This window comes from Pipistrellus hanaki, assembly GCF_964339955.1.
Source record: "Pipistrellus hanaki genome assembly, chromosome: X".
NCBI classification, from domain to species: Eukaryota; Metazoa; Chordata; class Mammalia; order Chiroptera; family Vespertilionidae; genus Pipistrellus; species Pipistrellus hanaki.
Genome location: NC_140524.1, coordinates 80,162,166 through 80,188,562, shown reverse-complemented (window position 1 = coordinate 80,188,562; position 26,397 = coordinate 80,162,166). Strand labels below are relative to the sequence as shown.

General features: G+C 34.5%; 1 protein-coding gene across 2 annotated transcripts in view; it reads right to left on the bottom strand.

The window, feature by feature from the left end:
* Nucleotides 1-26,397, bottom strand: part of DACH2 (dachshund family transcription factor 2) — a gene marked incomplete at both ends in the record, with an annotated part of 550,140 nt that overhangs the window by 78,208 nt on the left and 445,535 nt on the right. Inside the window, 2 exons of one of the 2 annotated variants that reach the window (XM_084869646.1) lie at nt 11,297-11,380; nt 14,124-14,259. In XM_084869646.1, coding sequence (XP_084725772.1) covers nt 11,297-11,380; nt 14,124-14,259 — 220 coding nt within the window. The remainder of the gene's footprint in view (nt 1-11,296; nt 11,381-14,123; nt 14,260-26,397) is intronic. The other variant, XM_084869647.1, reaches the window with a different exon arrangement.

Here is a 26,397-nt window from a genome sequence, read left to right as displayed (position 1 = left end):
ACTGACTGGGAAATCTAGTCTTCTCTCTTGCCAGACTATAATGAGGTGTGTCAATAGAGACTGCCTGGATAGCCTAGACCCATGGTCAGCAAACTGTAGCTTGCGAGCCACATAAGGCTCTTTGGCCCCCTTTTGTGGCTCTTCCACAAAATACCACTGCCTGGGTGAGTCTATTTTGAAGAAGTGGCATTAGAAGAATTTTAAGTTTAAAACAATGGCTCTCAAAAGAAATTTCAATCGTTGTTCTGTTGATATTTGTCTCTGTTAACTAATGAGTTTAAGATCACGGTAACACTCTCTCTCCAGGACCCTTCCTTTATATCTGAGGTAGTATCACAAAAGAAGTACTGGAAAGTCAAGACTTTCACCACTGATCAGTGGGAATGAGACAATATAAGGGAAGGAGGGAAGGACACATGGGAGAATGATAAACCATTCCAGACAAAGCAATATCAATAGAAGGAGTAACCTTAACTTTTATCTCCACCCAGAAGTAATGCAGCACCCAGGATATCAAGGGAAGAAAAGTGCATAATATAGATGCCCATCTATACTTAGTAGAAATGAGATGATATTGCATCCCTTAACCTACCACAGCTGTATGAGAAAAAGTAAGTTTTATCCAGAGTTTCATAATACCTGAAATGTCCAAGTTTTAATTTTTTTAAAAAAGTTCACATGTCAAACCAAGAACCTGGAATATCTAGATTTGAATTATGAAAGAAATGGAGAGTCACTAACACTAAGATTTCATAAATGTAATTATCTAAAAAGTATTTTAAAGAAGTCATTATAAAAGCCCTTCAATGAACAGTTATAAATTTATGTGAAACAAATTAAAGAGCAAAAAAATATCAGGAGAGGATTGGAAAGTTATAGCAAAACAAAATTGAAAATAAAAAATTTAAGAAGCAGGTGAACATTTTAGAACTAAAAATTATAACCAAAATTTTAAAATTCAATGGATAGAGTAGAGAAGGAAGAAAAAAAGTTCCGAAGATAGGAAAATATAAATTACCTAATTTGAACAAGAAGGAGATAATGAGAGACATAATAGCAAAGGTTTGTGGGACCATAAAACAAGATTTTTAAGTTTTAAAACTTCCCAAAATCAAAACTCTAGAAATAAATGGCTTCATTTTATAATTTTACCAAGCATTTAAAAATAATTAACACAATTCTATATAATTTCTTACAGAAAATAGGATAACACTGAACATTTTCTAATTCAATTAATAAGACAAATGTTACTCTGATACAAAGCCATCACAAAAACCAGACCACAAGCCAACCACCTCCTGAACATACATGCACAATTTCTAACAAAAAAATAGCAAAACAAATCAACAATGTTTAAAATGCATTATAAACTATGAAGAAGTTTGATTTATTTTAGCTGTACAAAAGTGGTTTAGCATTTGGAAATCAATGTATTTATATCAACAGGCTGAAAATGAAAAATTATATTAAGAAAATGTATTTGACATAATCCAATACCATTTATGAAAAAAAAACTCTCAAGAGGATGGCAATAGAGATAAATTGCCTCAACTTCATAAGGAGTATCTACAAAGAAATTTACAGATAACACCATAAATAACATAGACAAGCTCAATGCTTTTTATGCTAAAAAAAAAAAAAAAAGTCAAGAATGTCTGCTTTTACCACTTAATATTCAATGTAGTACTGAAAGTCATAGCCATTACAATAAGGAAAAACAAAGAAAATAGAAGGCATAAAAATAAAAATGCAGAACTAAAACTGTCTTTATATGCAGATGGCATGGGCTGACTATGTAGAAAATACCAAATATTAATACACACCAAAAAACATTGAGAGATAATAAGTAAAGTTAAGTATAATTGCAGAAAAGAAGAGCAACATATAAAAAATGAACAGTATTTCTATACACAATGAAAGAGATGGTGTGAAAATTGAATTTGAAAACATAAAACCATTTATAATTGTTGAAATAATGGGATATGTAGGTATAAATCTAACACATCTTGCATATTGTATGCCAAAATCAAAATTTTCTGATAAAACAGATTAAAGGAAACAAAATTAATGGCAACACATATTGTGCTCTTGGATTCAAAAACTCAAAATATTAAAGATGTATGTTTTTTTCCCCAAATTACATACAGTTTTAGTGCAATACCTATCAAAATTCCAGGAGGATTTTTATAGACAAAGACTAGATTTTATTAATAGTAATGATGATTTTGAAAGAATAAAGTACAAGTAATAATTCTTATATGATATTACAGCGTCCTATGAAGTTTAAATAAATAAGACCATGGAACTGGCAGAAGAATAAATATATAAAGGACACAGTTAAGAATGAACAAGTACAGATTACTGATATTTTAGTTATTAATCCTGACATGAAGATGTTTTTCCATTGATTTTTAGGGAGAGTGGAATAGAGAAGAAAAGACAGAGAGATACATGGGTGTGAGAGAAACACATTGACGGGTTGCCTCCTTCACAAGCTCCCAACCAGGGCCCTGGCCAGGAAGAAGCCTGCAACCAAGGCACATGTCCTTGACCAGAATCAAATCCAGGACCCTTCAGTCTACAAGCCAGTGCTCTATCCACTGGGCCAAACTGGTGAGGGCCAGATTATTGATTTTTGTCAAAAGTACAAAGGCAATTCGATGGAGAAAGAATAGCCTTTTCAACAAATGGTGCTAGAGCACTTGATTTACTGCCTTATTAATCAGCAATTCCACTTCTGTGTAGAAATATCCAAAGAAACCCAAAATAAATTTAAAATATATATGCACCCCTATGTTTATTGCAGCATTATTTACACTAGCCAACATATTATAGCGACCCATTCTGGCCAGGCCAAAACAGCTGCTTCTGACCTGACCATCAGTGACTGAGGTAAGGGGGAAAAGTCCAGGGCAGAAAAGCTATGCCCCTGCAAGTAGCAGCAAGGAGGAGCCAGCAAGCTAGGCAGGGCTGAGCCATTGGAAGGAGATGAATAGCCCACCCCCTTCCTATAAGGTACTATAGGAAGTTAAGGTATTCCTAACACTAGTCTGATCAAACCATCCCAGCCAAGACCAAGATACCCTCTCATAATCCATGTATGTGGGAGAAGGGAGAACAGCTCAGAACAGGGACACTAAAGATGGGAGACTCAAGGCAGACCCAGCCTCTGGGATAAGGAGGGTTCCCCTTCCTCTGATGGGGCTTTAACCTATTGGGCCTCAATCAGTTTTAAATTCATCATAAAATACATTGCAATGATGTATATGTTTTAGTTGCACCAGTGCATCAGTCTATCTTATTCAAAAGATATATTTCCCACTTAATGATGGCCAATAATAATTTCCAAGCACCTGAATAGTGCCACTAGGTCTTAAAGATTTAGTGTAGCACTAAGTTTTCTTAGGAATAGAGGGGCATCTCATAAAATACAGAATATTTAGACTATTATAGTGTCAATATGTATCCCAAAACCGTCTCTAACATATCAATAAAATTAGCCTATCTGCATATGAATATAATACTTTCATTCAAGATGAGATATGCTTTAAATTTTTATGATTGAAAGATATTAAAACTGGTAAGCTTTTCATCTGTAGTTTGTGTGTTGATTTTAAATGACCAGAGGACTCAAGTTTTGGGCTAGATGATAAATTTATTACTCCACTGTTTCCATAATATTTAAGATTTGATCATCAGTGTTTCTTGCACATACATAATTTTCAATAAATACATTAAATACAAAATGTAAAATATCAAAAGCCTCCATTCTTGCTAGTGGTTTGAGAGACCAAAGATTGTCAAGGGAAGAGAGTCTTGGTGGCTTTGCTTTTACATGGATAAACTAAGGAGGACTATCCCAATTATTCTAAGAATACTAAAGCTGTTGAAAACTATGTGACACAATGTTGTAATATGCAAACTGACTTGGTCAATTTGTTTGACAAAGTCTGTGGAAAGTAAAATCAAAGGCTTCACTTAACTGACCAGTTGGTGTAGTCAAAATAAAGAACTTGAGTTAAACTAGAGTTTTGAGTCAAAATTCAATAGCTAATGGTTATGCTGAGAAGCAAATTAATCAGTCTATAATGAGTTTCTTTCTGGACCAACAGTTCTTTTGAGTCCCAATTTCTATGTCAAACAGTTCCTTATGCATACATGTCAGCAATGATATTTCAGTTCTGGATGGTGGGCAAATGGTGGTAATGCAGGTCCGACCCGCTCTGGATAGTCCTGGGCAACCTGCAGCAACACACAGCTGCTGACTGCTAGTATGGCAAGGCATCGTCAGCTTGTCTCATTTTCTGTTCTTGTAAGTGTATTTCTAGTATCACATGAGCTCACTCGTCTAAGGGAAATGATGAACAACATAGACTGATGAACAAGAACAGCATCGATCAGACTGTCAGACCTCAGAGGGAAGATAGGGGAGGGTGGGAATAAGGAAGAGAGATCAACCATATGTGCATATGAGCCTAACCAATGGTCATGGACAACAGAGGGGTGAGGGTATGCATGGGGGGAGGGGTTTGGGATGGGAATGGGGGAGATAAGGGCAAATATGTGATACCTTAATCAATAAAGTAATTCAGAAAATTCAATAGCTATTTTGGTAACTCATTTTTGACTCAGTCTAGACCACATGTGTCAAACACAAGGCCCGCGGGCCAAATCCAGCCCGCCAGGCCTTGCAATGTGGCCCGCACCGCGCTGTCATCACTGCACTCCGCTGTCAGTTTATGACATTGTCAGTTTATGACTGTTCAGTAAACCATTCGGCCCGCGATTTAGGCTGGATTTTAGATTTTGGCCCCTTCTCTGATTGAGTTCGACACCCCTAGATGGACATTACTGTCAGGAAAGGCCAGACAATAAAAACTTGAATAGTATGCATATAAAATTTTAAGGCAAAATTCAAATGATCATTTGAGACATGTATCGCACTGTCACCCAATAAGAGACATTATAGCTGAAACGGGTTTGGCTCAGTGGATAGAGCATCTGCCTGCAAACTGAAGGGTCCCAGGTTTGATTCTGGTCAAGGGCATGTACTTTGGTTGCGAGCACATCCCCAGTAGGGGGTGTGCAGGAGGCAGCTGATCGATGTTTCTAACTTTTTATCCCTCTCTCTTCCTCTCTGTAAAAAAATCAATAACATATATTAAAGAAAGAGAGACAGGCTACATAATATTTCTTCATTTTCTAAAAATTTCCACATAATAGCAAAGCTGGCATTTTATCATTTCCAAAGTTATAAATCATTTTTAGAATCATGATGATATTACTCAAAACAGATGTGAAAACATATGTCTGCCATAGTTGTATAAACTGCTTACTTGTCATACTTAATAATGTTGAGACTTCTACTCTAAGTACATTCAATTTTCATAACAAAATTTATTTGAGGAAAATATAGTTTGTCTTAATATCACAACTCTAAGCGGCAGTACTAGACATATGTACTTGAAGCACTTAGGCCACTCCTAAATGCCATTTAGACTTAAGGGATTTGCAGTTCCAATACAATCAGGTGCAGGTTGATAATTTCCTAGAAAAACTATTTTACTACCAAACTGTTCTTTAAATAGTCATGACTTGGTTGGTGGGAAAGAGGCCTCAAGAACAAATGATTATCGGGTTATGAATGAAGTTCATTTTTAACTGGAAGTCCATTACCAGTGTAAAAGTTTTGGATAGTTTACTATGCTGAACTTGACTTCTTCCTTTTGGACTATTCTGAAATCAATCATTTACATCTCAGAGGGTACAGCCATTCAGTGCTTAAATGAGAAATACTAAACATGCTGCAAGGAAAACAACAATGGATCAATGAAATTAAAATCATACATTATTCCAAATTCTAACCAAAATACTCATGTAGGTTTTAGGAAGTTCAATTAAGAGAAGAAAGAAAATGTATCCATTAACTCTTCAGTTCATGAGCACTTTTTTCTATATATTAAGAGCATCTGTAGTAGAGAGGGAAAAAATGCACCCTATTGTGAAGTACCAACAAATCATCTGATGATTGAATAGATTACATGTTAGTTTATGCTCTTCAGTTTACAGTTACTAACTCACCGTGACAGTCATAATGCATAACTTATAAAATATGCTTACAACCATTTGAGGTTGATTGATGTATTTCCCAAAATATTTTGAAATATGCTAATATATTTTATCTTTTTCTTACCTTTGCAGCCTTTTAAGCGAGATTGTACAAAGCTTTATGAAATTGTTACTCTCTCCACATTTTTTAACAGATAGCCTAAGAAAAACCTGCCTACTGTGCAGATCTGATCAATGCACTTCAGTTGCTCAAAAGCTAGAATGGTGTCATATCTACCAACATTCCAGGTGAATACTTGATTGGAGTACCTTCTTTATCTTTCATTTGAAGTATCCAAATTAGCATACATATTGTTTGCTATTTATTTATTTATTTATTTATTTATTTATTTATTTATTTATTTATATCTTTATTGTTGAGAGTATTGCAGATCTCTTCCCCTTCTTTGTTATTTATTATTTGTATATATCTTAATTATTGAGAGTATTACAGATGGTCTCCCTCTTTCAGTTAGTGTGTACTTCATTTTCCCCCTCCCCTTACTCTCTTCCAACTAGATCCTGACCCACTTCAGGGCTTCATGACTCTATTGTCTATATCTATCTGTAATGCATATATGCATATAAATTCTTTGGTTAATCTTTTCCCACCCATCCTCCCCCGTTCCCTCTGAGATTCGTCAATCAGTTCCATATGTCTATGTCTCTGGTACTATTAATTCATCAATTTATTTTGCTTATCAGATTTCTTGATCATTTATTTTTATTTTTAGATTCAATTGTTGATAGATATGTATTTATTGTTATTTTATTGTTCATATATTTATCTTTTGTTCCTCTTCTTCTTCTTAAAGACCTTTAAACATTTCATGTAATATTGGTTTGCTGGTGACGAACTCCTTTAGCTTTTTCTTGTCTGTGAAGATCTTTATAGGATATTCAATTATAAATGATAGCTTTGCAGGGTAGGGTAGTCTTGTTCCTTACTTTTCATCACTTTGAATATCTCTTGCCACTCCCTTCTGGTCTGCAAAATTTCTGTTGAGAGATCAGCTGACAGTCATATGAGCATTCCATTGTAGGTAACTAACTGCTTTTCTCTTGCAGCTTTTAAGATTTTCTCTTTGTATTTAAACTTTTAATTATGATGCGTCTTGGTGTGGGCTGTTTTAGGTTCATATTTTTGGGACTCTCTGCATTTCCTGGACTTATAAGTCTATTTCTTTCACCAGGTAAGGGGAAGTTTCTTGTCATTAGTTCTTCAAATAGGTTTTCAATTTCATAAGTCCTCTCATCTCCTTCCAGCACCACCATGATGTGAATGCTGGTATGCATGTAGTTGTCCCAGAGACTCCTTGTGCTATCTTCATATTTTTGAATTATCTTTTTTTTCTCTTCTGATTAGGTGTTGTTGTGTGTTTTTTGTTTGTTTGTTTTTGCTTCCTCATATTCCAAATCGTCTGTTTGATTCTTGGCATCCTCTACTCTACTGTTGATTACCTGTAAATTATTCTTCATTTCAGTTAGTGTATAATTCATTTTTGAATGGTCCTTTTTCATGTTTTTATATTCTCACTAATTCCCTTGAAATTCTCACTAAATTCCTTGATATTTTTACTGTTTCTTAAAGTTCTCATTAAGTTCCTTGAGCATCTATACAACTATTGTTTTGAACTCTGTATCTAGTAGTATGCTTGCTTCAATTTCATTTAGTTCTAGTTTTGAAAATTTCTTCTGTTTTATCTTTTTGGACATGTTCCTTTGTCACCACATTTTGGGTGCTTCCCTGTGTTTTTTTCTATGTATTAGGTTGAGCTGCTTTGTCTCCTGGAGTTTGTAGAGTCACTTACATAATGGTTGTCCTGTAGGTCCCAGTGGCTCAACCTCCCCAGTCCTCTGAGCTGGGCACTCTAGGTGCATGTCTATATGGGCTGTATGCACTCTCCTGATGTAGTTGGGCCTTGATCTCTATGTGTATCACTAAGAGAAATTAACCCTCAGGCCAATTGGCTGTGAAAACCTGCTGCATCTACAGTGGAAGATCTGCTGTGCAGGACACACCTGTATGGAGCAGGACTTGTTTCAGTGGGGCTTCGGTGCTCTACCAGGTGTGCCAATTAATAATGTGGATTTTTATTCAATTGAAGGAGTTACACATACATTGATATATATGCAATTTTATATGTATGCTATTTTGTTGTATTGACAATAAACTTCAAAACTTCATATGTCTAATTTTCTGAAGATGTTAACATTAGAGATATTTTTACACTTTAAAATGTCAAATTTCATGCCAAAAACAAGAGACTTTGTGGGAAGTTTTAATTCATTATTTTGAAGAAAATTGCTGCTGAATGCTTTGGAAAGCTTATAATGAAAATGCTCCATCTCAAGATACTTGTGAATGCTGGTTTAAATGCTTTAAAAGTGATGATTTTAATGTGAAAAACAAAGAACATCCAGGTCAACCGAAAAAGTTTGAAGACAAACAATTGCAAGCATTATTGGATTAAGATGCATGTCAAACTCAAAAACAACTTTCAGAAAGATTAAATGTTGCTCAGCAAATAATTTCTGATCATTTACAAGCAATGGGAAAGATTTCAAAGAAAGGAAAATTGGTGCTACATCAACTGAATGAAAGAAAAATTGAAAACCAAAAAGTCATCAGTAAAATGTTGCTTTGACAGCATGAAAGAAAGTCTTTTTTGTATTGAATTGTGACTGGTGATGAAAAGTATATTTACTGTGAGAATCCCAAATGCACAAAATCATGGTTTGATTCAGGTTAACCATCAACATTGACTGCAAGGCCAAATCACTTCGGAAAGAAGATAATGCTCTGCATTTGGTGGGATCAGGAAGGTGTGGTGTATTATGAGCTTCTGAAACCAGGTGAAACTTTTAATACTGATCGCTACCAACAACATATAATCAATTTGCACCACACTTTGATTGTGAAATGACCAGAATGTGCCAGAAGACTCGGCAAAGTAATTTTGCTTCATGATGACTCACTATCACACACTTCAAAACCAGTTAAAGACACATTAAAAGATCTTGCCTGAGAAGTATTAACCCACTCAGCGTATTCACCAGACCTTGCTCCTTCAAATTACCACTGTTCCAATCGATAGCACACACACTTTCTGAGCAGTACTTCAAAACATACAAAGTGGGAACTTGGGTCTCTGAATGGTTTGCCTCAAAACAAGAAAACTTCTATTGGGACTAATCCACAAATTACGTGAAATATGGGGGAAATGTATAGCTAGCGATGGACATTACTTTGAGTCAGTGGTTCTTAACCTTCCTAATGTCGTGGCTCTTTAATACAGTTCCTCATGTTGTGGTGACCCCCAACTATAAAATTATTTTTGTTGCTACTTCATAACTGTAATTTTGCTACTGTTAATGAATTGTAATGTAAATATCTGTGTTTTCCGATGGTCTTACTTTCTACAGCAGCAACCCACAGGTTGAGAACCACTGCTGTAGAGCCTAAGACCATTGGAAAACACAGATATTTACATTACAATTCATAACAGTAGCAAAATTACAGTTATGAAGTAGCAATGAAAATAATTTTATGATTGGGGGTCCCCACAACATGAGAAACTCGATTAAAGGGCCACAGCATTAGGAAGGTTGAGAACCACTGCTTTGAATAAAGCACTTTTGATGTTTCCCTTAAAATTACTGTGTTTTCTTGAATTACAAAATCTGAATTATTAACCTGTACACCTGATTTGTGTCTGTCCCTTGAGTGTATTGATAATGTACTTGGTAGAGTTGGAATCTGGTATCATCTGAAGCTGTCCATCAGGTGCACTGGCTCTAGGACCTCTACAGAGATGCAAAGTCAGCCACTGCCTTTGCTTTGTTTGGAGCCAGCCAGCATGACCTCCAGAGGATCTGCAGATGGCTTCTATTGTATTTGGTTTAGTTATGTTCAGGAGAAGCCAAGCTGTGAACCTTGGCCAGCCACTGCTAGTGTCAGGCCTGTGGCACACTTGAGTCCTGGTGTTGTTTGTTCGAGTGATTTTAGGAAAGCCTAAATCCTGAGCAAGAATAGGCCATTCACAAGGAAAAGACACTGCAAACAACTTGGGCGTGCCTACAAATTGGGTGTGGAAGAATCTCATGGAATCACCAGGTTGGGATAAATAGATAGAGCCTCAGATATGGTACCTGCCAGTCAGCTCTGTGAGGCAAGTTCCCAGCACTTTAACTGGGAGAAATCTGTCCCTGAGTTCTTGCCCTGATGCCACACAATTTGGTTCATCCCTGTATGTCCCTGGACTCTTTTAAGCTGCTTCCACAGTGCTGGAGCTCAGAGGAAATGTGTGCAAAAAAAAGTCTGTGTGCAAGCCCTTTAAGAGAAACTGCCTGGTACTCTTGCAGCCTCTGTGTCACTCAGTCATAATCTCTGCTGGTGTTTACACCCCAGAGTTATGGGGATGCCTCTTCCTGGCTCTGAAATCCTGGGTTAGGGGTCTGGTGTGGAGCTGGGGATCAGTTGCTCCTCATGGGAAGCCTCCTCAGCCAAGATATCTCTTCTGATGAAAAACACACTTATGTGGGTGTCAGACCAGCCTGTTCCATGCCTCCGTCACTCCTACCCAGTCTGTATGTGCTTTTCTTCTTTAACTCTCTAGTTGTAACACTTCCATTCAGTCAGATTTCTGGCGGTTCTGAAGGATAGTTGTTTGGTATTTTAGTTGTAAGTTTGATGTGATTCTGTGAGGATGCAAGTACCATCATTTACCTACATTTCCATCTTGGTTCCTCAAATGGAATGATCTAGCAAACGTTTTTAAAATTACTTTTGAGGATTGATGGGAATATCTCTCTTTCATGACAGCAACTCAGTTTTTCAAACATAAGCATCAAATGGTGAGTCATTTAAAAATAGTTAACAAAGTGCATGTAAAATTGTAAAATAAATAAATAAATGTTCAGATGTCTCTAATTAGGCATAATAAAAGGGCTTCAGGATTGTTCCCAACTACAAGCACAGACATATTTCAGGCTAATTATGTAATTTATAACATCCAATAAACAAGCTTCAGGTAAACATTTTTTTAATTATAAAAGTAACTTATCTAAAACCAATATGAATTTATTCTGACTTGGGGAAATGTGGATGCAATATACAGTACTGGGATGTTAATTGAGTTAGTATCTGACCTTCATATGTACATCAAATAAGCAAAAATCATTTTACCTTTATTATCTCTTTGGAATTTTTTGATGGTTGGTCCATTTTCCTGATCAATAATAACTTCCTCTCTATTATTCGACATCATAACTGTAAATAAGAAATATAACTGAATGATTTTCTTGCACATCACTCAAAAGACAAGCAAAAAAAGCATTTTATAAATGGCTATTTCAATAGAAACCAACATTAATTTCATCTATTTCTTTTAGAACAATAAAAACATTTGTGTCGATCTGATAATATAATTTACAAATCAATTAGCTGCTTAATTATGTGATTTTTAAATAAAATTAATATATTAGATATATAACTGCCAACATAAATCCGTTTTTTAAAAAAAAATATTTTTATTGATTTCAGAGAGAAAGGGAAGAGGGAGTGTGAGAGATAGAAACAGTAATGATAAGAGAGAATCATTGATTGGCTGCCTCTTGCATGCCCCCTACTGGGTATCAAGCCTGCAACCTGGGCATGTGCCCTTAACCAAAATCAAACCCAGGACCCTTCAATCCTCAGGCTGAATCTGTATCCACTGAGCCAAGCCAGTTAGGGCCAATGTAAATCCTTTAAATGATTTTAAATATTTATTTTTTAAAATGTGTATGCATATTAGCTATTTATCTCTGTAATTAATATTTCCTAAAATGCTTCTGAATAGAATTTACCACTTAAGTTCATAAATTTAAAATAATTATGCATTATGTCACTCTATAGAGCCTTGCACACATATGCAGTAAAATTAATAGATAAAATATAACTTTCCATTAATTATTATGTGTTTCTGCACAAAATTTTATATTTAAAGAGGAAAATCATGCCAATTTTCATAGGTTATCATTTAATTTTCTTTATGTTTTATTAAAACATTATATACTTCTATAAATAATATATGGTCACTTTAAATAAAAAATCCTCAAAGCTTTTTTTTCCTTTATAGATAACCTCACTGTCTGCTTGAATGATTTGGAATGTGATTGAAAGCCTAATTACTGCCAGAGAAATTAAAAATATTTTATGTTGTCAGAATTTTTTTAGAATGTTATATTACTTTGGAAATATTTTATCTTATTTTTATTTTTTATGATATATCCATCACAGAGTACATTTCTCTATGTGCTCTGCTTTTAGCCAGAACTCCATAAATAATTATCTTCCCCACACATAATAAATAAATAAATAAATATTTCCCTTTCTTCTCTTCTCAGTTACTCATTAAACAAAGACTATCTCTGTAGAAGGAAGTGTGTCTTAGTTTTTTGATTCATCTGAATCTGCTTATCTTACACAGATTCCCTCCTACCAGTTGCACACAATGTCATAACAGTCTGGTTCCAGAGAACAGTAAAGCTAGGAGATCACTGTGAACACTTCTAGGAATTAAACTTACTCTCTTAGGAACATTAGTCTCACATTCTAGCTTAGTGGTTCTTAACTCTGGCTGCACATTAAAATCTTCTAAGGTGATACTGAAAAGCAAAACAAAACACTGAGTCCAGGTTCTATTCCAGCTCAGGTAAATCAAACTCTCAGCATGTGGCCTGGGTCTTCAGATTTGTAAGTGCTCCACAGGTGGTTATAATGAGGATCTAGATTTGAGACCCACTGTGCCCACTGTAAAGCTTAAAAAAAACCATAAATAACATGTAATGTTGACAGGCTAAGCAAGACTTGGATGAATTTCCGCAAGAGAAAAATCATATTCATTCTTCTCCAGCACAAATTCAGAACCTAACAAATTTCCTAACCCCTCAATTCCTCTCTTCCCAACCCCACCTCACCCCTGGGGAGAAAAGGCGTTATTTTGGAAAGGCTTGGAGAAATCATTATTGGGAAATCTAAAAATTTAGAGTTCAAATAAACAAAACCCCTATAGTAAAACTAAAAGAAGCTCAATTCATTTTTTTCTGAAGGAAATAGGTACTTAGGAAATTGGATTATATAGGTTCAGAAGATTAACAAATATTTTATCTAGCTCATGATTATATACTAAATGAGAATTTGTTACAATTGAATGAATGCACTTAGTAATGTCTGTTTACCCTAGTAAAATCAGACAGAAGGGCATGATAAATAATCAAGGTAAAGGCACACATAAAAAAAATAGTGCTTATTCCTCACTTTTCTTTATCACTTTAAAATTCTGTTTTTCCACACATTATTTCATTTGACCTCACAAAAATACACTCTATGAAGGCAGGTCAGTAATTATTTTCATATTAGATAAAGAAAGTGGTGGTGACATAATCAAGATTTCCTACCTAGTTAGTGCTAGAACTATGGCTAGATTGAAAACTTTAATATGCCACATCACTAACAGTAACAATATTCTGAAATTGTGTCTATGGTGTAAGATGTCTAAGATATCTAAGACAATAAAAAAATTGTAATGAAAAGCATATCAAATAATTGTGATCCAAGACTTGAAATTTTAGCAAACAATAAATTGATTGACTTTTTAAACACTGAAACAATAAACTGCCTAAAGGACATTTTAACTTCAATTTTAATGAATGCTGTGAATATAACAAGTTTATTGTCTTATACTAGCTGTTAAAAACCAACATATTGAACTAACAAATACTCTACAAAATTCCCATCAAATTATTTCCATGAGATCCAGTGAATGAAAGCCCTACCAGAAAACAAACTTTCAATATTTTAACTTTCATTATGTTATTCATATTGTTTCAGCAATTAAAAAAAATGACCACTTCAAAAAGCCATTTATACTAAGGTGGCATCAGCGCCCCCCCAGCTTCCTTTTCTCCTCTGTATGAGTGATTTCTTGAAATAATATCTTTAAAATCCTTTCTTCAGTTGAAATACTCACCCATTCTGTCTGAATGGTGATCCATCTGAGAGGGAGAGCTGGATACACTGCTGCTGGGGTGGGAGGAGATCTGGCTCCCAGGGCGATGACTCTCTTCCAGAGAGGGAGCGGGAGAAGGACTCTCTGGGATCCTTTCCTGGCACAAAAGAAAACACAAAGGGAAATTCCATCTGTGCAGCAAGATTTTCATATTGGTTGTATTCATAACATTTGAAATTTTGATCTCTTACTTGTCCTGAAAGCATGCTCATCCACAATACCCGGTCGTAAAATCATATCTTTAAATAAAAGCTTATTTTTCTTATAAAATTAATGGAATATAATGAAAGTTCAATCAGAGAAAGAAGTAAAAGGACTCTAGTCTATGTCAGATACATAGTAGATGCTCAGTAAAAGTTTGTTTCCTTTTGCTTTCCTAGAAAATCGGGGAAAAAATTATAAATCTGGGGGCATGGTGAATGTTTATTGTTATTGTAAGCACTTCCATTGGCATAAAGTTCATGCCAAGATTTGGAGAGTGATCCTATTCTCTAAGTAAGAAGGAGATATCTCAAAATAAACATTTTAGAACTCTGGAATGAAACTTGCAAATACGGCAACTAGTACATGTTTAGCCTTTCTGCATAGACAAACAATATGGACTTAATATATCTGCAATCTATCAGACCTTAAGAATTTATGTTAAATTCTGAAAACAAAATGGTTTGGTTGTCACAGGATACAATAATTGGTTTTCCACAGTAACATTAAGTCCTATCAATATCAATTCCTTAGTATTGTTGAATGTTTTTAGTTTGAAATAATAAACTTGAACAAAAATGAAATACCTGTTTTGCATACTGGTATAGTAACTGCTATGGTTTTCAATATTTCTGTAATTATGAATATTGTTATAAAACTCTTAAGTTGTTCACTATATTTATGCAACATAAATTGATTAATAAATCCAGCAACTATTTAGTTAATTTGACCAATCAAAGAATCAAATTGTGTTTTTTATGCATATATGTAATTAATGTGACTGGGAGATAGATGTGCTGGAATGGAGAATCTTTTATCTATAAAATATTTAATTCATTCATAATAAATTTCTTAAATGTGTCCATTTATAATAACAATAATAGTATTCTAATAATAATAATATTACAAGTTAATTTGTTAAATATGTGCTTGTATATTTTCACATTGATTTTGCATGAGTTGCCCAAAATTTATATATCAATAAATCCTGTAAAGAAAAACTGTTTGTTGAGTGATATCGGGGAATTGTAGCATGAGAGATTCCCTTGGACTCTACCCCTGAAATTTCAACAATTTGAACAGCTAAAGCTCAACAAAGGACTCCCTGCTCAACATAAAGGCACACTGAGAGATCCACATATTGAAGCATCAAAAGGTGGGCAACTAATATGAAACAGGTGAGACAAGAAGGAAGCAGGGCTCAGAATAGCAATGGATGCAGCCCTGCAGTGAGGAGCCCAAAGCAGGGCTCATCCCAGAGAGGGGAGGAAGCCAGTTGTGGCTCATTCTTCCTTCAGCTGGGAGAAACAGAGACTGGGTGGGAACTCTTGTGGGAGTGAGCAGTGCAAGTTGCAACTGAGCCAAGAGAACTGGGCAAAGACAGAGCACAGAGGCTCTGCCACAGCTTTTGGGTGGTTGACACTCCAGACAAAGAAAGAAAGCCATAGAGCTTTTTATACCAAGTGACTGAACACATTATCTGTAAAGTCAAGAACTGTTTCTATAGATTCACTATTTCTCCTTAGCAAAGTGTGCACTCTATGACTTATTCCCAGTTGTGGCACACTGGGAGAGTTCCAAGGTCACCATTACTAAGAAGGCAAAACAAAAAAGGCAGCCAAATACCCCCAGACAACACCAAGCCCAAGTATGACAGCTGCACTGACAACACCCATGGGCATTAGTTATGGGTTTTCACAGAGCTAAAAAAAAAAATGTGATTCAGCACAACCTACTGAAAATAATAGAAAGAACTCTTCATAGTTTGCTTAATTGATATCTAATTGTCACTCATAGATAGATGCCTAGACAGAGAAGGAACCCATCAAACACCATGAATAACCATGGTAGCAAGGAAGCTCAGAAAGAAAATAAAAAATCTCCAGTAAGCAAGCTTGAACATATAAAAATATGTGATATAAATGGCAGAGGATTCAAGATTGCATTTCTGAAAATACTTAATGACATGTGAGAAAATACAGAGGCAATTTAATGCACTCGGAAAATAAATTAACAAACAAAATAAGTACTTTACCAAAGAGATTGAGTATTTTTAAAAGAACCAAACAGAAATCCTAGATATGAAAAATTCCATAAAAGAGGTCAGAAATGAACTTGCAAGCATAAGAAATAGAGCCAACCAGATGAGTGAAAGAATTACTGTTATCAAAGATAGAATTCTGGAAATGACACAGAGGGAAGTTGAGAGATATGTGATAAATAAATAAATTAATTAATTAATTAAATATAAAGAATTCTATCAAACTAATTAAATCACAAAAGTAATAAAAGAATAATGGACATACCAGAAGAAAAAGAGAGGAAGAAGGAATGGAAACCTATTATCACAAATATTATAGTTAATGAGGACTTCTAGAACATATGAAAAAAGGTAATCCTTGAATTCAAGAAGCAAACAGCCTAATTGCCCATCAGCAGATGAGTAGATTAGAAAACTGTGGTACATCTACACAGTGAAATACTATGCTGTGGTAAAAAAGGAGTTCTTACCATTTGCAACAACATGGATGGAGGTGGAGGGCATTATGCTAAGTGAAATATAGAGAAAGATAAATATCACATGATCTCGCTCATTTATGGAATATAATGAACAACATAAACTGATGAACAAAAACAGATCCAGAGACAGAGAAATATTGATCAGAATGTCAAACCTCAGAGGGAAGGTAGGGGACGGTGTGGGTAAGGGGGAGAGATCAACCAAAGGACTTGTATGCATGCATATAAGCCTAATCAATGGATAGAGACAACAGAGGGGTAAGGGCATGAATAGGGGGTTGAGGGTAATGGGGGAATAAGGACACATATGTAATACCTTAATTAATAAAGAAATTTTAAAAATAAAGAAGAAGCAAACAGAATACCTGGTTACTTCAATCCAAAGAGGCCATCTACCAGGCACATTGTATTAAAACTGTCAAAAGTTAATGATAAAGAAAGAATTATCAAAGCATCCAGGAAAAAGAAGAAAGTGACCTATAAAGGAAAGCGCATCAGGTTATCATTGGACTTCTCAGAAGAAACTCTGTAAGCCAGAATAGGGTGAAACCAAATATGCAAACTACTGGAGACAAACCACTGGCCAATAATAATGTATCCAGCAATATTATCTTTTAAATATGAAGGAAAGATAAATATTTTCCAGACATACAGAAGCTGAGGGAATTTATCACCAGAAGACCTCCACTGCAGGAAATACTCAAGGGGGTGATTCTACCTGAAACAAAAAACAAAAGGTCACCACACTACTAGTAATTTCACCAACAAACTTACAGCACAAACAGGGACAATTTGTGACCACAAAAACATAAAAAGGGAGAGGTAAAGGGTCTGAATTTCAAAGGAAGATGGAGATCAGATGCATTCAAATGAAAAAGAAAAACCCACTCTATATATGAAACTTTCTTTTTTATAAATCTAAAGATAACCACAAAAAAAAACACTGAGACACATCTTTCAAAAAAAGACAAAACAGAAAAAAGAAGTACGAAATATCAGCAAATAAAAACATCATATAAAACACAAAGGAAAAGAAGCAATGGAGGCACAGAGCTACCAGATAATAATAGATAAAATGGAAAAAGGAAATCCTCATACATCAATAGTTACTACCCTCAATGTAAAAAGCCTGAATTCACCAACAGAGAGTTGAAGAGTAGGATATTGGATTAAAAAATAATACAAGCATATGATGCCTATAAGAGACATATTTAAGCTGCAAAGACAAGAGTAGATTCAAAGTGAAAAGGTAGAAAATGATTCTTCAAACAAATAACGTCGGCAGAAAACCAGATGTAGCCATACTTATATCTGACAAAAATATCTCAAAATAACAAAAGTAACAAGAGACAAAGATGGACATTCTATAATGATAAAGGGGACACTACATCAAGAAGACATAACACCATTTAATATATACTGTATGTACCAAATCAGTGAGCACTGAAATTATAAAGCAACTACTAACAGAACTAAAGTGAGAAAGTGACAAAAATAATCATACTAGGGGACCTAAATACTCCATTAAAAGCTCTAAATAGATCATCCAAAAAGAAAATCAATAAAATTATTGTCTTAAATGATAAATTAGACTAAATGGAGATAACTGATATTAACAAAGCCTTTCATTTAAAAGAATTAGACTATATATACATTCTTCTCCAGTGCACATGGAACATTCTCAAGAATAGATCATATGTTGAGTCACAAAACCAGCCTCAACAAATTTAAGAACATTGAAATCGTATCAGGCATATTGTCTGACCACAATGCTTTGAAATTGGAAATCAACTGCTAAAAGGAAGTTCAAAACACACACACACACACACACACACACACACACACACACACACACATATGTGGAGATTAAACAGCATACTACTATATGATGAGTTAGAAAAAGTGAGATCGGCAGATATATAGAAACAAATGAAAATGACAATATGACATATCAAAACTTCTGGGATGCAGGGAAAGCAATAATAAGAGGGATATTTATCTCATTACAAACTTATCCTTCTCAAATTTTCAAAAAAAAAATTGAATATGAGTCAAACTTTCTAACACATTTTATGAGGCCAATATAATCCTGATACCAAAACCTGTCAAGGATAACACACACAAATAAAGGAAACTACAGATCAGTGTCTCTGATGAATATGAATGCAAAAACTCTTGAGCAAAATACTACCAAATAAATTACAATACTACATTAAAAAGTAATACACTATGGCCTGCCAGGCTTGGCTTAGTTGGTTGAGCATCAGTATATGAACCAGGAGGTTATGGTTCAATTCCAGCTCAGGGCATATGCCCAGGTTGTTGGCTTGATCCCCAGTAGGGGATATGCAGAAGACAGCCTATCAATGATTCTCTCTCATCACTGATGTTTCTAGTTCTTTCTTCCTCTCCCTTCCTCTCTGAAATCAATAAAAATATATTTTAAAAATAATACACTATAATAAAGTGTAGTTCATTCCAGAGGCACAATTGTACTTCAATACATGAAAATCAATCAATGTAATACATAGCATTAACAAAAAAAGTATAAAAGCCATATGATATTATCAATAGATGCAGGAAAAGTATTTAATAAGATAATAACACCCATTTATGATTAAAACACTCATTAAACTAGGCATATAAGGAAATTACCTAAACATAATAAAGGCCATGTGTCACCTCAGTCAATATCTTACTCAGTGGTAAAAAACTGAAAGCTTTTTCTCTAAAATCAGAAACAAGAAAAAGATGCCCACATTCACCACTCTTATTCAACATAGTTCTGGAAGTTATAGGCAGAATAATCAGGCAAAGTAAATAAATAAAAGGCATCCAAATTAGAAAGGAAAAAGTGAAAGTGTCACTTTTTGCAGATGATATAATTCTGTGTATAGAAAACCCTAAAGAAACCACCAAAAACTATTTATTAGAAACAATAAACAAATGCAGTAAAGTTGCCAGATACAAAACTGATGTACCAAAATTCACCACTTTCCTATATACTAATAAAAAAAACTTTAGAAAATTAAATAGACTAAAACGCAATTTATTTTTCAGTTGCAAACAAAATAATAAAACATCTGGAAATAAACTTAAGAAAGGATTTGAAAGAGTTATACACTGAAAACTACAAAGTATTATTAAAAGAGATCTGTGGGAGATAAGAGATCAACCAAAGGACTTGTATACATACATATAAATAAAACCAATGGACACAAAATTCTGGGGAGGGAGGGTATGTATGGGAGGGGGAGGCAATGTTAAAATATGTACACAGATAATAATTTAATAAAAAAAAGAAAAATAAATAAATAAAAAGATTAACCATTGCTTGTGATCACAATAAATAAATAAATAAATAAATAAATAAATAAATAAATAAAGAGACTGAAAAAGACACAGTGAAATGGAAAGATATTCAATGTTCATGGGTTGGAAGAATCAACATGTTTAAAATGGCCCTATTACCCAAAGCATTATACAGAATTAATTCAATACCCATCAAAATTCCAATGTCATGGGGAAAAAAAAAGAACAAAAAAAATCATCACATTTTCATGGAAACACACACACACACACACACACACACAAACACAAAATAAGTAGTCAAAGCAATCCTGAGGGGGTGGGGGGCAGGGAATGAAGCTGGAGGTATCATACTACCTGTCTTCAGATTATTCTACAGAGCCCTGGATGGTGTGGCTCATTTGGTTGGAGGATCATCTGGTACATCAGGAGTTCATGGGTTTGACTCTGGGCCAGAGCACTACCTCACTCAGGGAGCATAGGCAAGGCAACTAATTTACGTATCTCTCCCACATCGAAGTTTCTCTCTCTCACTTCCCCCTCCCCCCACTCCCTCCCTCTCTAAAATCAATAAAAAAAATTAAGGCAGTCAGAGAAAGACAAGTACCATGTGATTTGACTCATATATGGAATTTAATGAGCAAACTGAACTACCAGCAAAATAGAGACAGACTTATACATAGAGAGCAGGCAGAAAGTTCTACATATAATATCTGAAATAATAAATTACATAGAAGAAAACAAAGGTACAAAACTTAATGTACCTTGATCATAGAGAACATTTTATTAATTTGACCTCAAAGGCAAGGGAAGTAAAAGGCAAAAATAAATGAATGGGACTATATTAAACTAAAAAGCTTCTGCATAATAAAAAACACCAACAAAACAAAAATGCAACTGACCACATAGGAAATGCTATTTATAAATAACAGCTCTGACAAAAGGTTAATATCCAAAATATATAAAGACCACATATAATTCTCAATCATATATGCCCAATTAGGAAATGGGCAGAGAACCTAAACAGACACCTCTCCCAAGAAGACATGTAAATGGCCAGCAGATATATCAAAAGATGTTCAACTTTACTGGCTATTAGAGAAATACAAATCAAAACTACAATGAGATACTACCTCAAACATGTTAGAATGGCTACTATCATCAAGAAAAGTAATAACAAATGTTGGAGACATTATGGAGTAAAAGGAAAACTCATTCACCACTGGTGGGATTGTAGACTGGTACTGCCACAATGGAAAACAGTCTGATGGTTCCTCAAAAGATGAAGAATAGAGTTATCATATGACCCAGCAATTCTTCTCCTGGTTTTTTACCCAAAAACCTAAAAAACAACAACATGTATTCCCAAAGATATATGTACCCCTGATTTCGTTGCAGCATTATACACAGTGACCAAGACATGGAAATAACCACAGTGTCCATCATAGAGGATTGAATAAAGATGTGATATATATATATACAATGGAACACTACTCAGTCATAAGAAAAGATGAAATACAGCCACTTGGGGCAACATAGGTGGACCTTGAGAATATTATCCTAAGTGAAATAAGTCACTCAGAAAAAGCTAAGAACCATGTGATTTCATTCATATCTGGAATATAAAACTAAACTCATGAATACACAAAACAGTGTGGTAGTGGTTACCAGAGGGAAAAGAGTGGGGTGTGGTGGGGACTTAATATATAGTGACAAAAGATGGATTGACTTGGGTGGTAGGCACACAGTGCAATATACAGATCTTGCTTGTATCATAGAAATGTACCCTTGAAGTCTATATGATCCTATTAACCTATGTCACCCCAACAAGTTTAATAAAAAATAAAAAATAAAAAAACAGAAAAAAGAAAAACTGTTAGTTTAATGCAAAAGTAATGGCATGAGGGTTAAAAGTGATTACTTCATTAGCAGAAGTTAACATTTTTCAATGTCTGTCATTGTAGCAGGCAGAATAATGCCTCTCCTATGTTCAGTTTACATCCTAGTAGCTGGAACCAGTGAATATATTATCAACCCTAACCCTATAAATTTCTTGGCAATTACGCTGAGTTATCTTGGAGGCAGAAAGGGAAGGTCAGAGGTGATGTGATTATGGAAGAATGATCAGAGAGATGCGACGTTGCTGACTTTGAAGATGGAGGAAAGGAACCAGGAGCCAAGAAATGTGCTTGACCTTTAGAGAGGTTGGAAAAAACAAGGAAACAGATTTTTTTTTCCTGGAAGCTCCAAAAAGAAATGCAGTTCTGCCAGCAACCTGATTTTAGCTCAGTGATACAAGTATCAGAAATCTGACCTACAGAGCTGTAAGATAATAAATGCATTGTTTTAAGCCACTAAATCTGGCATAATTTTATAGCAGTAATAAAAAACAAAGTTGTCAATGCAGTATGTTTATTTTTAAATGTTTTTATATTATTGTTTAACATTTGATACTTTTAATGAAATGAGTAGTAGACTTTGAGTGTATTAGCTATATATTATATACTAATTAAGTACTGATACAGTAAACCCTCATTTTCCTTAATTTTACTTTCCGAGGTTTTAGTTACACACAGGCAACCACGGTTCAAAACTATTAAATAAAAAAATTCCAGAAATAAACAATTCACACGTTTTACATTGTGTGCCAATCTGAGTAGTATGATGATATCTTAATGTCTCATTCTGTCCTTCCTGAGAATTGAATCATGCCTTTGTCCAGCATATACATATTGTATATGATACTCACCTGTTAGTCACTTAGCAGCCATCTAAGTTATCATCTCAACTGTTATTGTATCATAGTGCTTGTGTTCAAGAAACTTATTTTAGTTAATATTGCCACATTCACATAACTTTCATATTGTATCTACTATATATCTATATCTATATCTCTATCTCTATCTCTATCTCTATCTCTATCTCTATCTATATCTATATCTATATCTATATCTATATCTATATCTATATCTATATCTATATCATCTATATCTATATCTATCTATATCTATTTATCTATCATCTATCTATCTATCTATCTATCTATCTATCTATCTATTATCTATCTATCTATCTATCTACCTATCTACCTACCTAAGTGGCCATTCAACAGGTAGCTATAATGCATAGTGACCACTAGGGGGAAGACACTCAATGCACAGGCATGAAAAACTGGAACAGACTGATGAATCTCAGAGGGAAGGGGAGAGAAGGAGGGTGGGAAGAGATTAACCAAAGATCTTATATGCACACTAGAGGCCCAGCGCACAGATTCATGCACCGGTGGGGTCCCTTCACCTGGCCTGCAGAGATTTGGCTGAAATTGGCAGTTTTACATCCCCCAAGTGGTCTCAGATTGCGGAAGGGCACAGGCCTGGCTGAGGGACCCCACCGGTGCATGAATCCGTACACGGGGCCTCTATTCTTGTAATAATAGATCTACTAGTATATTACAATTATTGTTATTAATTTCTTATAACACCTAATTTATAAAATAAACTTTATCATATGAATAATATGTATTGGAGAAAATTATACATAGGGACCAGTACTATCTGAGATTTCAGGCATCCTCTGGGGGGTCTTGGGGGGAAAAACTCAGGAGCCCCAGGGATAAGGGGAAACTACAATAATTGTAAATGTATATTATCACACAATATCATTCATTTGTGGAATCTAATGAACAAAATAAATCAATGAGATCTAGCTGATTTGGCTCAGTGGATAAAGTGTTGGCCTGCAGACTGAAGAGTCCAAGGTTCAATTCTGGTCAACAGCACCTGCCTGGGTTGCGGATTTGATTCCCAGTAAGAGGCGTGCAAGAGGCAACCAATCAACAAGTCTCTCTCATCAATGATGTTTCTATCTTTCTCTTCATCTCCCTTCTTCTCTGAAATCAATAAAAATAATAAATAAATAAATAAATGAATGAATAAATAAATAAATAATAAACCAATGGAAAAAAAAATAGATCCAGAGACATAGAACCATGGAACAGACTGACAAATTTTAAAGGGAGGGCAGGAGTGAGAGATTAACCTGGGAGTTTATATGCATATAATCTTAGCACATGAACACAGACAATAGTGTGGTGAAGGCTTGGGAGGGGTGGGTATGGGTGCAGGGTGGAGGGGGTCAATGGAATAAAAAACAAAGGGGACATCTGTAATAAAACAATAAAGATAAATTAGAAAACTTTAAAGGCTCTATAACTTGTCATGCTTCAAAAACCATTTTTAAGAACAGAGAAATATACATTTTATTTATTCTTAATATACAGATAAATGTCTAGTTGTAACACCATGTGTATGGGGTAATAATCAAAAGAAACATATAAGCAAAGCAGAAGAAAAGAATCAATTTTTTAAAATAATTATATTTGTATTTTTGAGTGATGGTAGGGGATGAACAAGATATAAACAGCCATTATTAAACATCCTTTTACTTTTGAAACAACCAGCTCACCAGTTGTGAAATTCAACCTAGACTGCCATGATTAAAAATATATTCTCTAAATAGTATGGGTACACATGAATATACATACACAAATGCAATGATTTTATAAATAAAATCAAATCCTTTTTTTGTCTTTCACATTTGTATAGTTTCAATTATTCTATGCCAAAATATGTGTATAAATTGTAGAACATTTAGTATTTGTCTTTGAACTATAACATTGGTAATTTACTGAAAAAATATGTAATTCTCTGAACTACATTTATCTCTAAATGACCTTAAAATGAATGGATAAGGATGGAGTATAGCAGTTACTGAGAAAAAATAGAATTGAACAAACAAAATCAATGTGTAGTGGCAAACAGGAATTACACATGTAGCAATACTGTATATGCTGCTTTAATAAAAATAGAAAACTTTTGAGTGATTCATACTGTAGAGTTGGAGGTTTGGAAAATCAAGATAATCCAGCTGACAGTGATACTTTCTCTTGCTCACTATGTGTAATTAAAAAACGAAAGTGCATTTTAACTGTTTAAAAAAATTGGAAGGCCCTGGCCAGTGTCACTCAGTGGGTTGGGCATTGTCCTGTTTACCAAAAGGTTGCTGGTTCCATTCCTAGGGTTTAGTCTTGATTCCTGGTGGGGGGCATGCTGGAGGCAGCCAATGGATGGATGTTGCATTCTCACATAGATGCTTCTCCCTTTCCTTTCCTCTCTAAAAATTAATATACTATTTTTAAAAATTGGAAGAATATCTACACAAACAAAAAGTTCTATGAATGAGAAAAAAGCAATGCTATAAAGACAGATCCCCAAAATATTTAATATTATCATGTAATAAAATAATATGAACACAAATAAGCTCCTTATTTGACATTTTCAATAGCATATTAGGCAAAACAATAAACTACCTTTGAAAACATGATTTATTAATAGAATTGTAAGAACATTTTGCACGAAGTAATCTTTCTGCTTTAAGATTTTGTGGTCTACATTTTTCCAAATTCAATCAAGGTTCAGTTCATTGTTATTGTTTTCCTAAGTCCTCACAATGGTCAGACCTTTTTTTGTCATATAAACCATATTAAATGATTCCAGTGCCTTATACTGGTTATGAATTAGGTGGGTTTTGAAAATTCTATATGGATCTAGTAATGTGTAATTTCTCCCAAAATAATGAATAGTTCTATGAACATTTTCTTCTTTGCAAGTAAACAGATCCATTTTTCAGCCCTGTAATCAGACTGCATCTATTTAGCTACTTAACTGCAATGTGCTTCGGTTCATTAGGTGGCTACTGTTGTGTCTCAGCCTACTTAAAATTTCACAGCAAGTTAATCTGTTTTATTACAAATGAGAACACAAGTGATAATATACTCACCATTTGCAACAAATCAATAACAGCATTTAAAAGGGAATATTGCAAATATAGGGATGGGCAAAAGTAAGCTTACAGTTATTCATATGAAAATAATATAATAATTAATAAATAAGAATACAAGAAAAAACTTGTGTACTCACAACTATAAACCTAACTTTACCTATTCCTGTATAAAATCCCAATAATTTTTGCTCACTGATGACTTCATTTTATTTGGAATTTATGACTTTTACAACTTTGTTAATCTTCATGTATTTTATCCATGCTCCATCAAAAAAAGCTGTAGCTCTTATGAAAAATAGCAGATTTCTTCTCCATATTCAAAGAGTGGAGGAGGGAGATTTCCAAAATTAACACACACTTATTC